At 40.0% G+C, this 18,214-nt stretch overlaps 1 protein-coding gene across 1 annotated transcript in view; it reads left to right on the forward strand.

The window, feature by feature from the left end:
• Lamb4 (laminin subunit beta 4) overlaps positions 1-18,214 on the forward strand; it is a gene marked incomplete at its 5' end in the record, with an annotated part of 136,801 nt that overhangs the window by 39,275 nt on the left and 79,312 nt on the right. The window contains 2 exon segments of the mRNA XM_059279851.1: positions 8,822-9,001; positions 15,980-16,106. Of these exon segments, the coding sequence (XP_059135834.1) occupies positions 8,822-9,001; positions 15,980-16,106 (307 nt within the window).

Genomic DNA, 18,214 nt, shown 5'->3' on the forward strand with positions numbered 1-18,214 from the left:
ATAGCTTCTCCTTTGATGTGTGTTTCTATGATGTGAAGAACAAACATCTTTTTTTAGTGTGTTTCAGAGCTTAGACATATCCTCCCTTCCTTCCTCATGTCCCTGTTGGGAGAAAACAAGTATCTGTGATGCCCACTCCCATCTTTTGGTCTTATTTTTACCTTTAGAGTCTTCTTTATTTTTCCCTTTTATTGAAGATAGATTTTTTTCACACAGTATATTCTGATAATGGTTTTCCCTCCCTCTACTCCTCTCCTCCCAGTTCATTCCCACTTCCCCTCTCATCCATATTCACCCCCTTTGGAAAATAAGCAGGCTTCTAAGAGACAATAATTAAATATAATAAAACAAAAACAAATAAATCAGAATAGAACAAAACAAACAGAAGGAAAAAAGCCCAAGCACAGCACAAGAAACAGATACAGTTGCAGAGACCCACTGGTTCGCACACTCAGCAATCCCATAAAATCACACAACCAGAAACCATAATATACATGCAAAGGACCTGTAGGGTAAAAAAAGAAAAAGCATAAAAATAAAAATAAAAATTTTTAAAGAGCTCTGGGGAACTTCCAAAGATGCCATTGAGTTCATTTTTGGTTGACCATCTACATCTGGGCATGTGGCCTACCCTTAAGAGTATTATTCTGTTTCCCCAGAGAGATTCTTTAGGGGAAAACTAAAATTTTATTTGCATGTGGTTATCAATTGGAGATGGCTTCTGGGTTAGAGTTGGAAACACGTGTCCACTTCTTTTGGATCTAGAACCCCAACTGATGGAGACCCCTGCAGGCCCTGTGCATGATTCTCAGTCTCTATGAGTTGATACCTGTATTAGTCCTGCTGTGTTTAGAAGGTCTTGTTTCTTTGATATCCTCTATCTCCTCTGGCTCTTCCACTCTTTCCACCTCCTCTTCTAAAAGGCTCTCTGAGCCCTTGAGGGGATATGATGAGACATCTCTTTTAGGTATGAATGTTCTGAGGTCTCTCACTCTCTGCATATTGTCTGATAATATTGTCTAATTATGGGTCTCTATATTTGTTCCTATCTACTGTAGGAGAAAGCTTCTCTGAAGATGACTGAGCAAGGTTCTGATCTATCAGAATAGAGGAATGTCATTAAGAGTAATTTTATTGCTACATTCCTTTAGTAGAACACTGAAATTTGGTTTCCCCCTAGGTCCCTGGGCTATCTAATCTCAAATTACTGGTCACCCCAGCAGTGTTGGGCATGGGTTCTTCTCATGGAGTGGTAACTCATACAAGCCTTGTGCCAACATTGTCCTAGCATATCTTCCAGACAGAAAACCATTGTAGAATAAAGAGTTTCTAGCTGGGTTACTGTTTACACTCTTCTTTGGTACCATCTGCAGAGTACCTTCTGGTACCATAAGCGCTAACTAGCCCATGGGAGTGAAGTCTCTAGGCAGGTGCCAGCTCAACTTCTCCATATTCAATGAGTTGTGTAGATGTTATCTTCAGCAATAGGGCCTTGCCATCAGTTTGTGGACAGCAACCTACAGCCTTGGCAACAGCCTGGGTTATTTGGAGGTTCCCATGGGACCAACCCCTTTGGCCAATAACTTAATTAGCTATAACCCATTCTCAGTACTGGAAACTTCATTTGAAGATCAGAAATGTCTCTTACCAGACCAGAGCTGGGGCTCTGTTACCCTCATTATTTGGCAATCTCATTTAGATAGCCTTTGTATATGTATATATTTGGGGGAGTTTCTACTTTATTAGGTTTTCACACTGCCACTCAAATGGCCCTTGATTTTAGCTGTCTGTCTCTGGATTCCCTCCCTTGTCTCCTTCTTCCCTTCCCTTTCCTGCTTGATCCTTCAGTTCCAGTCCCCACCCCATCACTATATAACTATCTATTATATTTCCCCTTCCTAAGGAGATCTATCCCTCCCCCATGGTCCTTCACTCTACATCTAAACTCTTTCATTCTATAGAATGTAGCTTGCTCATCATTGACTTGGCAGTTAATATCCACATATTTGGATATCCAAAAATACATATCATATTTGTCTTTCTGGGTGTGGGTTACCTCCTCACTCAGGATGATTTTTTTGAAGCTCCATGCATTTACCTGCAAATTTTATGATTTCATTTTTAACAGCTAAGTAATATTCCATTATGTAAATGTATTACATTATCTTTATCCATTCATCTCTTGAGGAACATCTAGGTTGTTTCCAATTTCTAGCTATTATGAACAGAACAGCAATGAATATGACTGAACAGTGTCTGTGATAAGATGAAGTGTCCTTTGGATATATGCCCAAGAGTGATGTAGCTGAATATATCCATGGGTTGGTCCCATGGGAACCTCCAAATAACCCAGCTGATTTTTCTGAAGAACTGATTTCCATAGTAGCTATACAAGTTTGCACTCCCTCCAGCGATGAATGAGTGATTCTCTTACTCCACATCCTCAACAACATAAGCTGTAATTTGTTTTATTGATCTTGGGCACTATGATGAGTACAAGATGGGAATTTCAAAGTAGTTTGGATTTGCATTTCCCTAATAGCTAAGGATGTTGAACATTTAAGTGTTTCTTGGCCATTTGAGTTTCCTCTTTTGAGAATTCTCTGTTTAAAACTGTCCCCCATTTTTAAACTAGTTTCTTTGTTTTCTTGACATCCAGGTTTTTGTTTTGTTTTATTGTTGAGTTCTTTATGTATTTTGGATATTAGCCTTTTATTTTGTGTGTGTAGTTGGTTTTAAAAAACCTATTTTCCTATTCTGTAGGTTGTTTTGTCAAAATGACAGTGTCCTTTGCTGTGGAGAATCTTTTCAGTTTCATGAGATCCCATTCATTAACGGTTGGTCTTAGTGCCTGTGCCAAACGTGTTCTACTTGGAAAGTTTTTTCCTGTTCCAGTATCAGGTTCAGTGTATCCAGTTTTATGTTGAGGTCTTTGATCTACTTGGACTTGAGTTTTGTACAGGGTGATAAATATGGATCTATTTGCATTCTTTACATGCAGTCATCCAGTTAGACCAGCACCATTTGTTGAAGATGCTATCTTTTTTCCAGTGTGTATTTCTGGCTTCTTTATCAAAACTCAGGTCTCCATAGGTGTATGGATTTATGTCTGAGTCTTCAGTTCAATTCCATTATTCAATGTGTCTTTTTTTGTGTCAATATTATGCTATTTTTATTATTATAGCATTGAGTACAATTTGAAGTCAGGGATGGTGATACCTCTGGGGTTGTTTTAGCTATCTTGAGTCTTTTGTATTTCCATATAAAGCTGAAAGTTACCCTTTCAAGATCTGTGAAGAATTATGCTGGAAATTTGATGGGGATTGCATTGAATATGTAGATTGCTTTTGGTAGAATGGCCATTTTTACTATGTTAATCCTACCAATCCATGAGCATGGGAGATCTTTCCATCTTCTGAAGTCTTTTTCAATTTCTTCCTTCAATGTCTTAAAGTTTTTTTATACAAGTTTTTCACTTGCTTGGTTAGAGTTGCCCCAAGATATTTTAAAATTTTTTGAAGCTATTGTGAAGGGTATTGTTTCCCAGATTTTTTTCTCAGTCTGCTATTTTTATATAGGAGGACTACTGATTTTTTTAGTTACTCTTGTATCCATCTACTTTGCTGAAAGTGTTTATCAGTTGTAATAGTTTCTTGGTGGAATTTTTAGGTACACCTACATATACTATCTTTGTCATCTGCAAATAAAGATACTTTTACTTCTTCCCTTCCATTGTGTATCCCTTTGATCTCCTTCAGATCTTTTATTGTCTAACTAAAACTGCAAGTACTATATTGTACTATATAGGTATGGAAAGAGTAGAAAATCTTACCTCATTCCTGATTTCAATGGAATTGCTTTGAGTTTCTCTCCATTTAAGTTGATATGTGGCTATGGACTTGTTTAAAACTGCCTTCATGTGTTCAGGTATGTCCCTGTACCCCAATCTCTCCAAGATTTTCATCATGAAGGAGTGTTGAATTTTGTCAAAGGCTTTTTCTTCATCTAATGAGATGATCATGTGTTTTTATCTTTCATTTTGTTTATATGGAAGATTACATTTATCAGTTTACATATGTTGAACCATCCCTGCATCTCTGGGATGAAATCTACTTGGTCATGGTAGATGATGTTTTTGACACATTTTTGTGTTTGGTCTGCAAATACTTTATTGAGAATTTTCGCATCTATGTTCATAAGGGAAACTGGTTGTAATTCACTTTCTTTGTCTTTATGTTGTTTAGGTATCATGGTAACTGTGGTCTCAAAAAATATATTGGACAATATGCCTTCTCTTTCTACTTTGTGGAATAATTTGAGGAGTATTTTCATTAATTCTTTGAAGTCCCTGGACTTTTTTTGGTTGGGAGACTTTTAATGACTGTTTCTATTTCTCTAGAAGTTACAGGTCTGTTTAAATTACTTATCTGATCTTGATTTAACTTAGTTTGTAGTATTTTCCATTTCTTATAGATTTTTTCAATTTGGTTGAGTACAACTTTTTAAAACGGATTTTTAAGATTCTCTGGATTTCCTTGGTGCCTGGTGTTGTGTCACTTTTTCACATCTACTTTGTTACCTTTCCTCTTCTCTCTCTGCCTTTTAGTTCATTTGGCTAAGGATTTATCCATCTTACTGATTTTTCTCAAAGAGCTTTTGTTTCAATGATTCTTTGTATTGTTTTCAATTGTTTGTTTCTATGTTATTGATTCCAGCCCTGAGTTTGATTGTTTTCTGCCATCTGCTCCTTTTGGATGTGTTTCTTCTTTTGTTTTAGAGATTTCAGGTGTGCTATTAAGTTACTAGTACTCTCCATTTTTTGACATTATATTTTATTTAAATTTTTTCATTTTGCATACCAACCACAGTTCCCCCTCCCTCCCTTTCTCCCATTCCCCCACCACCACCCCCATCTCAGCCCCCATCCACTCCTCATAGGGAGTAAGTCCTCCCTTAGATAGTCAACACTGGTTGGCATACCAAGTTGGGGCAGGACTAAGCCCCTCCCTGACCCTGGATCAAGGCTGAGCAAGGCATCCCACCATAAGGAATGGGCTCTAAAATGGGTTCATGTACCCAGGATAAGTCCTAGTCCCTCTGCCAGAGGCGAACAAATGTCACATTCAGAGGGCCTAGTTCAGTCCCATGGAGGCTCCCCAGCTGTCAGTCCAGAGTCTGAAAGCTACTACCAGCTTGGATCAGCTATCTCTGTGGTTCTCCCCATCATGATCTTGACCCTGCCACCTTTGCTCCTATAATCCCTCCTCCCCCTCTTCAACTGAACTCCAGGAGCTTGGTCAAGTGCTTGGCTATAGTTCTCTGTGAGGTCTCTCCATTTTTTGTTTAGTGTAGGCACTTTGTGTTATGAACTTGCCTCTTAGAACCACCCTCATTGTATCCATAAGTTTGGGTATGTTGTGTTTTCATTTTCATCAAAGAGCAGAAAGTTTTTCATTTCTTTCTCAATTTCTGTCAGTAAATTCTGTCAGAAATTTCTCAGTTTATCATTCAGTAATGCATTATTCAGTTACCATAAATTTGTAAACTTTCTGTTGCTTCTATTATTGTTGATATCCAGCTTAATCCATGGTGGTCAGATAGAATACAGGGTATTATTTCAATTTTTTTTGTACCTGTTGAGACTTGCTTTGTGTCTCAGTATGAGATCAATTTCAGAAAAATTTCTATGAACTGCTGAGAAGAAAGTTATTCTTTTGTGTTTGGGTAAAATGTCCTGTAAATATCTGTTAGATCTAGCCAGGTGGTGGTGGTGCAAACCTTTAATCCCAGCACTTGGGAGGCAAAGCCAGATGGATCTCTGTGAGTTTGAGGCCAGCCTGGTCTACAGAGAGAGATCCAGGACAGGTACCAAAATTACACAGAGAAACCCTATCTCGAAAAACCAAAAATATACATGTGTTAGATCCATTTGGTTTATGGTATCAGTTAGCACCAGCATTTCTCTGTTTAGGTTTTGTCTATTTGGCAAGGGTTGGGTATTGGAGTTACCCAACTCTTGGTGCATGAGAGTCAATATGTGATTTATGATGTAGTAGTGTTTCTTTTATGAATTTGGGTATCCTTGTGTCTAGCACATAAATGTTAAGAATTGCAGTGTCCTCTTGGTGGGTTTTTCCTTTGATGAGTATATAGTGTCCTTCCTTATCTCTTCTGATTAGTTTTGGTTTGAAGTCTATTTTGTTGGATATTAGAATGGCTACACTAGTTTGCTTCATAGGTCCATTTACTTGGAATATCTTGTCCCAATCCTTTACCCTGAGGTAATGTATATCCTCAACGTTGAAGTGTGTTTCTTGAATACAGCAGAAGGAGGGATTCTGTTTTCACATCCATTCTGTTAGTCTGTGTCTTTTTATTGGGGAATCAAGGCCATTGATATTAAGAGAAACCAATGATCAGTGATTGTTGATTCCTGTTATTTTGTTATATGCTGTACCCCCCCCCCTTTGGTTGTGCTGGTCTGATCAGGATTATTTATTCCTTCTGTTTTTTGGCTGTGGTTAACCTCCTTAGGTTGGACTCTTCCTTCTAGCACCTTCTGTAGAGCTGCATTTGTAGATAGATAATATTTTAACTTGGCTCTGTGATAGAATATCTTATTTTCTCCATCTATGGTGATGAGGAGTTTTTCTGGGTATAGTATTCTGGACTGGATCTCTTATAGCCTGCAGCACATCTATCCAGGCCCTTCTGGCTTTTATAGTCTCCACTGAGACATCAGATGTTATTCTTTATCTATTACTTGATCTTTTTTCCCTTGCAGTTTTTAATATTCTTTCTTTGCTCTGTACGTTTGGTATCCTGATTATTTATTATGTGCCCTTTTTTTCTGACCTAGTCTATTTGGTGTTCTGTAATCTTCTTGTACCTTTATAGGCATCTCCTTCTAGGTTGGGAAATTTTTTCTATGATTTTGTTTCTGGGCCTTTGAGGTAGGTTTCTTCTTCCTCAACTCGTATTATTCTTAAGCTTGGTCTTTTCATCATGTCCTAGATTTTCATGTTTTGTATAAGGAGTTTCTTAGATTTAACATTTTCTTTGATTGGCATATACAATTCTTCTATCATTTCTTCAATGCCTAAGATTCTCTCTTCTATCTCTTGTATTCTGTTGGTTGGGGCTTGCCTCTGAGGTTCATGTTAGGGTTCCTAAATTTTTCATTTCTAGATTTCTTTCTGCTTGAGTTTTCTTTATTGATTCTATTTCCACTTTCAGGTCTTGAACTGTTTTATTCATTTCCTCCCATTGTTTGTTTTTTCATAGATTTCTTTAATTGATTTATTCATTTCCTCTTTAAGGACTTCTAACATATTCATAAAGGTTATTTTACAGTCCTTATCTTGTGCTTCAACTGTGTTGAATTTTTCAGGGCTTACTGTAGTAGGGGTGCTGAGTTCTAGTGGAGATATACTGTCCTGGCTGCTGTTGATAGTGATTTTATTCTGGCATCTAGGCACACGGGTTTGGGATGATTGTAATTCTAGGTACTGATATCTGGTCTTATCTTTGTTGGGTGGATTTTTGTTCATTGGTTTCTGCTGCCCTCTTGGTTCTTAGGAGAGTGTGGTGACTGTGTGTTGCCTGGTAAGGAATGCTTTTGGGATTCTGCCAGGTGTGGCCACTAGGGGATCAGGGTAGAATGTGTTTCTAGGTATTGGAAGCTAATATTTAGAAATATGGATAGTCTTGGGGGGATATCCACAGGTGGAAGGAAAGTAGGGTGTTCTGCCAGAATCTGCCTAGTCCTTGGAAATAGGGGCAGAAAGCAAAGAGAGACCATAACAGCTAGTCTGCTACAGAGCTGGGGATGAGACTTGAGGATTGGGTTGGAGAAGAGGAGGGAGAGTGAAGATCTGAGGCTCACCTAACTTGCTTTGGTGGCCTACTTATTTCTCTGGCAGCCTTAGCAGACAGGTTCCCAGAGAGTGCCTGCTGGAGTTAGGGGCTGGAACAAAAGGATGAGAGAGGAGGAAGGCTAGAGGAGAAGATCTGCTGGAGGTGAGGGCAGTGAGGAAGGGGAAGAGGCCAAAGCAGGTGGTCTCCTACAGCACTGACATGAAACTGAGGAATTGGATTTAGAAGAGAGGAGGAAGAGGTGAAGATCTACAGGCAGCCTACCAGTTTCCCTGACCTGAGTGGCCAGAGGGTTCAAGGACTGCTAGCTAGAGTCCTCTTTTTTTAAACTACTTTTCTCTGAATTAAAATTCATATAACATAAAATTATCATTTAAGAATGAGCAGCCATTCACTGGTGAAGGTTGTACAAGCAGCACCTCTACCAAGTTTGAAGACATTTTCATTGTTCCAAAAATAATCAATCTACTTTTAACATCCATCTCTCAAAATAGCAATCTTCTGGGTGGGAAATGTAGCTCTGTTGGTAGAATACTGCCTAGGCAGCTTTATTGATCCCCAACACTAGCACTTGCATAAACATGGCATGGTGGGACACATGGCTAATTCCAGCACTTGGAAGGTAGAGGCAGGACAACTACATTCAAAGTCATCATTAGCTATATAACAAAGTGAGATCATCCTGGGCTACATGAAATCATGTCTTAAAAAAACTAGCAACCTTTCTCTGGTCCTTGTATTCTTCTAAAAGTATATGTATAGAATTAACCAGCATTTCCTAAGACCAGAAATTTGGTAGATATTTCTGGATATCTGTAAGCCATTAGTCTAATTATTTAAGTATACTTATCAGTTAAAGTGTATCTGGTGGGGGTAAAACACTAGATTACATTCTAGGTTCCCCACAGTTGCTACTAACTAAAACAATGTATTTTTGTGTGCCTAGCTTGTGAATGTGACCCTAATGGGACCTTATGTGGTGGCCTTTGTGTGAGCTACTCTGATCCTGCCACAAGGTTTGTGGCCATCCAGTGCCTGTGCAAAGAGAATGTACAAGGAGCCAACTGTGACCAGTGCCAGCACAATCACTTCAGATTGAGTAGCTCTGGCCTCCTAGGTTACCAGGGTAAGTCCCAGGAGGTCAATCAGGATGCAAGTTAAAGTTGAACCTTGCTGTCTCAGCCCTAACATTCCCTCATTATGAATTCAAAAGAGTCCTATCAACTCTGAGTCCAAAAAATCAAAAAATAAAAAATTACAGTATGTCCCACAAACTTTAGGAAGTCAATGCATAGCTTTTCTCTGAAGCTTCCTGAAGTTATCATAGATGACCAGCAGATGGTGCTCACATTTCCCCCACCTGAGCAAACCAGAGAAATACCAAAAAATTTAATTGCAAATTGTGAAATCCATGGAAACATGACTTCTGTTAATGTAACAGAGTACAATGGAGCCTCCTTTTAGTTCTTACAGGGCAAATAAACACAATTAGATGATAAAAGAATGAAGAAAGTTTTGTTGTCTGTCACAGACATGAAAAATACCACAGTTACTCAAAAAGCAAAGTATGGAATCTGAGGAAGCTGTATATCCTCATATAGGAAAACACTCGGCAAGGGCCATTCCTGAGCAAGATCAGCTTAGAGTATACATTGCTGAGCATGCTCAGTTTAAGCTCCTAATTCAAGTACGGCGGCAGATGCATTCTGGGCATGCTTAGCCCACAGCCATTGAGTACATGTCTGAAAGATTGTTGTGACAGACAGAAACACTTTCAAGTATTCTTAGTTTCTTTTTTTTCAAGAAGGTTTAGCTGAAACAAAAGGAATGAACACTTTGAAGGTGTGTTAGTATAGAAGGCTGCCCATAGAGGCGCCTGCCTTGTCTAACAGTTAATCCTAGAATTCAGTATACAAGTTTATTATGTTACTTTATGCAGGATGATAAGATCTTGGGTGATTTTCAAGTGGTGATTCTTTATTTTTATTACATTTATTTACACGTGTGTGCATATGTATACATATGTGCACACAGGTGGACATCAGAGGACGACATGCCAGAGTCAGTTCCCTCCTTTCATCATGTGGGTCTCAGGGATGAATCTCAAGTCATCAGCCTTGGTGACCATCACCCTTAAGCACTGAGACATCTCAACAAAGCCCTCTTTTTATCTTTTAATTACTTTACCCTTTTCTTCTCAAATCCTTCCTAATACTGATTCAGAGATCTTCTGTCAAGAAAAAAGTGGAACCAAGGGAGAAGAGAAAAGGCAATAAAGCTTCAGTATTTTTCTGGGACCGAATGCACAGATCCTTGGCTTTGGAACAGTAAATCTTTGTGTTCCTCAAGGCCACAAAGCTATAGAACCCTTGAGAATTGGGTAAGTGATTTCCTCCGAGTCATAGCATCATGCTCCATCTTTTTGTCCAGTGAATAAGCCTGAGTATCAACATTAGCATGCAACAGGCTAAGTTTTTATGTCATAGATGCTTTTTGCAGGTTTGAAAAAAAGTAAAGATCATGAAAATTAGGTACAATGATGCAATCAAGCCGGTTTCCACATACCCTTCTGTAGATGTAACCAACCGTCTTATTAAATAAGAAACACAGAGCCGATTCAGAGAAGAAAGCCAAGAGGTCAGAACTAAGAGCCTTACCCTTCCTGCTTCAGCTATCCTGCTTCAGCCAAGAGAGCTCTCCGAAAAAGAGGCCTACTTCCTGTGTGTATGTCTTTAAATAGTCTAGATGTTCTGCCTTCTCATTGGTTGTAAACTAAACATGTGACTGCCTTGTCATTGCCTGTATGTACCGCCCTCCAGGTCCTTAAAGGCGTGCGCCACCACCGCCACGCACTTGCCATGGCTCTATAACTCTGACCCCCAGGCAACTTTATTTATTAACATACAATTAAAATCACATTTCAGTACAAGTAAAATACCACCACATTTCCCCTTTTCTATTTTAATAAAAAGGAAAAAAAAAGAAAAAGGTTATAACTAACAAAAGAAAAACTATATATAAAAGTACAATAATTATATATAATATATACAAATAATAAATGTCTAAACAATGTCTAGTCCATTTGTATTTGACAAATTTAGAGATGATAATTTCATTATCCTATTTTGTTAAGTCCAAAATGTATCTAATTCATTTTCTATCCTAATTAATCTTCAATTAACTAATCTTTAATTATAACTAACTAATCTTTAACTCCCTCAGAGACCCAAGAAGGAAATAATATTAGCTAACAAAAATAAAAACAGAAAGTGCATGCAAGCAACTTCCAAAAAATTTGTGAGTTGACAGAAACAGCCAACTGCCTGGACAGTCATCTGAGGTTTCTCCGCAATGCTGGGGCATCATCTTCAGCCTATATAGGCTTAGCATATCTGACAGACTCATTTGTGAAGTAGGATGTACACAAGGTCAACAGTTCAACCTCACATTGGGTGAGAGCAGTCCATGCATCAGAAACACCTGAATTCCATTAATGTCATGTCATGATTCAGGATTTTAAATTCTGGAAAATGTTGATGGTTTTTTAGTTCAGTTCTCCATTTTTCTTGGCTGTGTACATATGGCTTCATCTTAGCATCCCGTTCTTCTCCACATCTCTCTATCAAATGCCAGTCTACTATTGAGAGGCGTGAGCTTAGTTATTCTTTAAGAATAACTGTTTCAGCTGCTGTTCCATAGCACATCAGAAGCCATCAGCCCACTGCCTGTTTAGCTGCCTTCGAAGAAAAGGGCACTGTACCTTTTCCGAGTTGCGAAGGCCACGTCAGGGATGGTGCCATATTGTCCTGGCCTCAGAAGATGCCTTTTGATAAAGCCATAACCACGCTTGTTTAGGCAAGAATCAGTAGTCCTTTGTTTCATGTCCTGTCTGTCCATTTTGTCATCAGTTGATTCGAGGATACTTTGTTGTCCAGTGGCTAACTTTTGCCACAATGAAAGCTGACTCCATATGCAGTTTCTTCAATGCCCATATTTTCTCTGAAGTAGATTGGTACTGTCAGGAGCCGACATGTCTCATAGTCATAACAAAAAAGAAAAATTTTCTAAGTTATTAAAACATTTTAAATGCCATATTCTGTAGATCTCTGAAGGATTTGAAGATGACCTATCTAAAATATATCTGCTCAATTTTTAAAACATATCTAATATGACTACAAGTTTTATTGTAATGTCTAATTATTAACTATTATTTTTTTATATCCTAATGGTAATCATAACATTCAAGGATCAGAAAATTGCATTGTTAAATGAACAATAATAAGTACAATTAGAAATATATATAGCATTTTCTAACAATATCAATTTCAATATATATAATTTGTATACAATATAAAACAATCCAATCCAACGAAAAGTATTTAAAACTAGTGTCTTTTTCTTCTTCTTTCTTTCTCTTTTTTTTTAAATAAGAACCTTAAATCTAATTTGCGTAGTCTTTTTCCTAACCCTGACAACAACTTGTAATCAACCCCCCTAAACAATGAAAATTATCCCAGACCCAAAACCCATTAAAAAGACCAAAAAACCACCCACCCCACACCATCTCTTTGGGAATGTTGGCGTCGTATTCTTAAAATTGCTTCCTGCTGGGTATGGGCAAAGTTATCTTTATCCTGAAAGAAAAATTTTAGGTTAATTGTCAAGTTCTAGGAAAGGTAACTATATCCTTCATTATCCAGTCTGTGTATAATGCCAAAGTTCAGGGTTTATCTCAAGTCCTTATTCAAGTAGTCTTTGAGACTGGATCATCTCAGCTAGTCATCTCAAAATTGCTCTGAGCACCTTGTAGTTCAAAGCTGATCTGTAGATGATGTTTGTCAGCTTAGTGATGTTATTATTGTCCACGTGGAATTGTTGTTGTTGTGGGGCCCCAACTTCTTCCTGGAGACTTCAGTTGATGTTAGGCCTGGCCGTGAATTCCTGCAGAAAACTGATAAGAGACTCGAACATAAAGACATATATATGCAGCTAATTGAAGCCTTTTTTTTAGAATTAATCAGTACTCTATATGACCATTCATATCTTAGCAAAGTTTAAAATGTATATATATATCTATATATCTATATATATTAACCTTGTAAGTTTTGATATAAAATTTATATTTTAAGAAAAGTTTAAAGAATCAGAATAGAATCAAAGAGTTGAGATTAGTAATAGAATAGTCCCTTAATTAATTTGGCTTTTTTCCTGTCTCATAGCAGAAGATGGCTCTTTTATTCTGGCATGATACAGGGAGTTTGCATTTTCCTTTTAACAACATGCTTGAGTTTAAAGAAGGAGAGAGCCATTCTCCAACTCCAAAGTGAGCTTTAAATTTTAATTGGACTGGGACTATTAGAAGACCAATAGTGTTAAATCTTTAGAGAAAAGCAGAAACAAACATTTAGGAAGACATATGTAGCTAACATAGCTATGAACTTTTGGGGTCGAGACTTGTTGCAACAATGAAATACTCAGATTAACATCCCTCCAATCTCAGAAACAAATCATAAATTAGCACATGTTTCTGAGAGAAATATTAAAAGGCATTATTCTGACTGGTCACCAGCCATCCATATTATACAAGAACAGGGCACAACAACTGATGATCTTCCAAAGACACCAACAGCTCTACCTTTAAAATGGTTAACAGACAAGCCTGTATGGGTCCAGCAATGGCCTTTAACAACAGAGAAACTCCAGGCTTTAGAAGAGCTGGTAAAGAACAGTTAAATGTTATGTTTTTAGCTTCGTCCTTGAACCAAGTTAGCCAGTTAGTGTCCGAGGTGTGAGTCCAGAGAGAGAGAGAGAGAGAGAGAGCAAGCAAGCGTAGCCACAAGTTCTGCCTAAGAGCTTGAATCCAGCCACGTGTTCCCGCTTGAGCCTAGTCAAGCCTTGGCTCTGGCTACCTTAAGCTCCAACCACGTGCGTTGGTTTTACAGGCAGGGGCCCTGTTCGGCAGGGCAGGCCTGAGTTGTTTGTAGCAGTGGCTTTAAGCAAGTAGCTCAAGGTTAGTCCGGCCTGAGGCCAAGCCGACCTGGGCCCGGGCTAGGGAGCCAGTCGCCCTGGCGGGAACCCGGACCTGCCGCCAAGCCAAGTTAAGCGGTTTTAATGGATTCTTGTCACGTTGGGCGCCAAATGTAGATGTAACCAACCGTCTTATTAAATAAGAAACACAGAGCCGATTCAGAGAAGAAAGCCAAGAGGTCAGAACTAAGAGCCTTACCCTTCCTGCTTCAGCTATCCTGCTTCAGCCAAGAGAGCTCTCTGAAAAAGAGGCCTACTTCCTGTGTGTATGTCTTTAAATAGTCTAGATGTTCTGTCTTCTCATTGGTTGTAAACTGCCTTGTCATTGCCTGTATGTACCGCCCTCCAGGTCCTTAAAGGCGTGCGCCACCACCGCCACGCACTTGCTATGGCTCTATAACTCTGACCCCCAGGCAACTTTATTTATTAACATACAATTAAAATCACATTTCAGTACAAGTAAAATACCACCACACCCTTCAGCATACCAAGCTTCTTCCTTATCCACTGACCTAAATGGTGCTCTTAGAGAACAAACTGAACATTGGCATTATTTGGGGGGGGGGGGTTCTTGCATGTGTGTGTGTGCATGTGTGCCTATGAGTGTACGCATGTGTAAGTGTGTATGCATATATGTGTGAACATGAATTGTGTGTTGTGTGTAATGGCTTCGTTGATATAATTTACATACCTACAAATAGTACAAATCAATGGTTTGAGTTCTATCAAAAGCTGTGTGAACATAAACTCAATTAATTTTAGAATACTTTCTTTACCTCAAATAAAAACCCCACTTCTGGATATGCACCTAAAGGAATTAAAAGGAGAGTTTGGAAGAATGTTTGTACCCCCTGCTCAAGTCAGCACTCTTCAAATAGCCAGGGGTTGGAAGTAACCCAAGTGCCTACCAACAGATGTGTGGATACGCAAAATATTACAGATCACAACATGGATAAGCCTTAATGGTATTATGCTAGATGAAATAAGCCAGACAAAAAAGACCAAAAATATGGGATTGCACTTACATGAGGCACCTAATTAGAGGCACCATATTCACAGAGACAGAAAGGAAAAAGGACAGAGGCCAAGGGAAAATGAAAAGAGAGCTACTGTTTACCAGATGCAGTTTTTAGTTTTGCAAGAAAGAAAGAAGGTTTGATCTGTTGCAGTATCGAGTGAATTAGTTTATACACTGTACTATGGTTAAGATGGTAAGTTTTGTTACATGTACAATACCAAAGAGAACAGAAAAAAGGTAAAAAGTCACCTTCCTTTTAATTACCACCTCCCATCCTCCCACACTACGAACCTTAGATAATCACTGATTTCCTTTCTGTCACTATGGATACACTTATTAGAGATTCTTCAGATACAAAGAATCACGTGCTCAGTCTTGTCCCTGACTTTTTTGTTGTTGTTGTTTTTGTTGCTATTATTTTCAAGGTTCGACCCACTGTATCATTGCTACTTTTTTACCACAGAAGAATATTCTATTGTGTGACTATAACACATTTAACTTGCCCATTCATTATATGTTGGACATTTTAGTTGTTTCCTTGAACATGAAATTGTCTTGCAGTGAGAGGGTATACCTTGCTTTGTTATGGCTACTTCTCAGCCTTCCCAGCATAAGCATATCTAAGAATGTCTGTGGGTAGAAGAGAATGAGAAGATGGAGGAAAAAATAACAAAGAAATAGAGGGGGATGACAGATGCATCTGCCAGAGAGGGAGCTGTTGGTGATAAGCAGGCACTGGCAAAGGCCTGCCTGAGTCACTGGTCTGGCCCAAGCACAGGAGAGCCAAGCCAGTACTTCAGCTTACAAACTCTCCTATGCTAACTTGGCTCTGCCTGAGTGCCATTGAGTAGAACCACATGGGAATTCTGAAGCATCTTGGCATGAGATTTTCTCTGTGAGGCTGAATGTGGTAATCACAAATCCAGACAAACAGTAGACTATGCAAGGGCAAGCTGCCTCATTCTTGAACTGTGCATTTCACTCAGTGTGAGCTATGAACAACATTTATGAGAGTGGGGATATTAAAACTGACCATAAATGTCTACGTTGTGCTTTCAGTTTACAACCATCACCCCCTTGGGAGGCTGACACTACTACCCACTTGTGACATGAAAACAGGCCAATGTTCTTGCCACACCCATGCCACCAGACCACGCTTTGAAGAGTGTATTGTGCTTATTTTCCAGTAATTCCCTTTTCATGGTGATATGTGGCTCTCTGTGGCCATTGCCTAAAAGAGACCTGGAATAGTGCTCTTGTTCTAGTGTTCAGTGCCCTTGTAGAATGAGTCCTCACACCAGAGACACTGGCAAACTCCAGGCTGAACGACGACCCAGACTAATAGTATCTGCCCCCGAGTGTGACTACCTGAGGTTGATCCCCAGAATCCACATGGTGGAAAAAGAGTCAACTCTGGAAAGTTATCCCCTGACCTCTACATATGCACTTTTTGCAAGACACACAGAACACACACACACACACACATAAAAGAAAGAGAAAGAGAAATTGGCAATCACAAAACATCATCCTCCACCCTCCAACTCCCCTCTTCTCACCTACCCTAAGAACTGGTGGTTTAACTTACCAGCACACCCAGCTGAAGTGTCAGTGGGATTATGTATTGCTGTCTTGAGGGTAGCAGGCAGTAAGATAAAAAACATTTATCCCCCCAATACACACACACACACACACACACACACACACACACACACACACACACACACATTTTGACTCATAGACTGTGAAACCTTTCTTTTATCTCATGCATATAATTCATACTACCCTCCTACCTCTCTGACTAAAAAATATTCTGGATGATCTCAATGAAAACAGTAACAACTTGGACTTGATGTATTTCATATTGCTGTGGGAAATGAACTCTTGAATGTCCATGGACACCACTAACCATATGAGCATATATATTCTAAAACTAGTAAAATTAAACATTTTCATTTTATAAGAAATGTATCATGCCTCACATCTGGGGTCCATGTTGCCACCAAAGGCTACACAGATGACCATGGTCTTGGCTGCCACCTGTGGCCATGTTTGTGTCTGAGGGCTGTGCTGCCTCAGAGGCCATCCCAATCTGAGTGGCCTGCATGGTGACATCCAGGCCTGAGTTGCAGCTGAAGGCTATATCTGGGTCCATGGCCCTACTATAGCCAGGGTCTATGTTGATGTCCATTGCTCCTGCTACCACCAAAGGGGGTCTGACCTGCGATCTGAGGCCATGTTGGTTTCTGAGAGCCATGCTGCAGCTGTGCCTTACTGATCTGAATGGCTGTGCTGCCACCTGGGACCAGCTGCTGCCGAGGACCATGTCTGGGTCTGTGATCCTACTGCAACCAAGGTCTGTGTTAATGTCTGTGGCCCATGTTGCCACCAAAGAGCATATGGATGCCTGAGGTCTGGGCCACCACCTGTGGTCATGTTTTTGTCCATGGGCCTCATGCCACCACCGGGGCCATGGCAGTCTGAGTAGCCTGTACTCTCATGAAAGGCCATGACAACATCTGGGCCTGAGCTGCTGCTGAGGACCATGTCTGGGTCTGTGGCCCTACACCAGCCAGGGTTTGATTTGATAACCATGATTCCTGTTACCACTTAGGGCCAGATGGATACAGTCTGGTCAGCCACCTGAGACCATGTTGATATCTGAGGGCCATGCTGCTGCTGGGGACATACTGATCTTAGTGGCTAGCACTGTCACTGGGGCCATGGTGATATCTGGGCCAGAGCTGCTGCCCAGGGCCATGTCTGAGTCTGTGGTCCTGTTGCAGCTTCAGTCTGTGTTGATCTCCATGGCCCATGTTACCACAGGGAGCCATAGGATACAGGTGTGTTGAAATCCAAGGACTGTGCTTAGCAAGCACCACCCTTCTCTGGCCATGGGAGAGTTGACTCTGCCCCTCACTGGCTACTGCAGCAGAAGAGCTGGTCCTACACTTGGGAGAGTTGTCTCCACCTCTCATCATTACATGGGGCATGGGAGAGCTGGCTCTGAAGGCCTGAGCATAGAAGAGCTAACTCTGCCCCTCACCTGATAAGGGTGGTCCCAGTGGCCCACAAGGACCAAATCAGCTACCAGCAGACCTACATCCAGAGCTTTGAGTTGGCATACTTCAACATCTATGTCCTATGGGAGCAGGTGAAGGGACTGGCCCTGTGGAACCATAGCTGCAGGTTCTCCATGACTTGAGACAACAGCAGGATATGGGAGAGGAGATTTGGTGAGGGTCCAGCATTGATGGCATGCCAGAAGCCAAAGGCCTTGAACCTGACCAACAATAT

This window comes from Peromyscus eremicus, chromosome 14 (genome assembly GCF_949786415.1).
Source record: "Peromyscus eremicus chromosome 14, PerEre_H2_v1, whole genome shotgun sequence".
NCBI classification, from domain to species: domain Eukaryota; kingdom Metazoa; phylum Chordata; class Mammalia; order Rodentia; family Cricetidae; genus Peromyscus; species Peromyscus eremicus.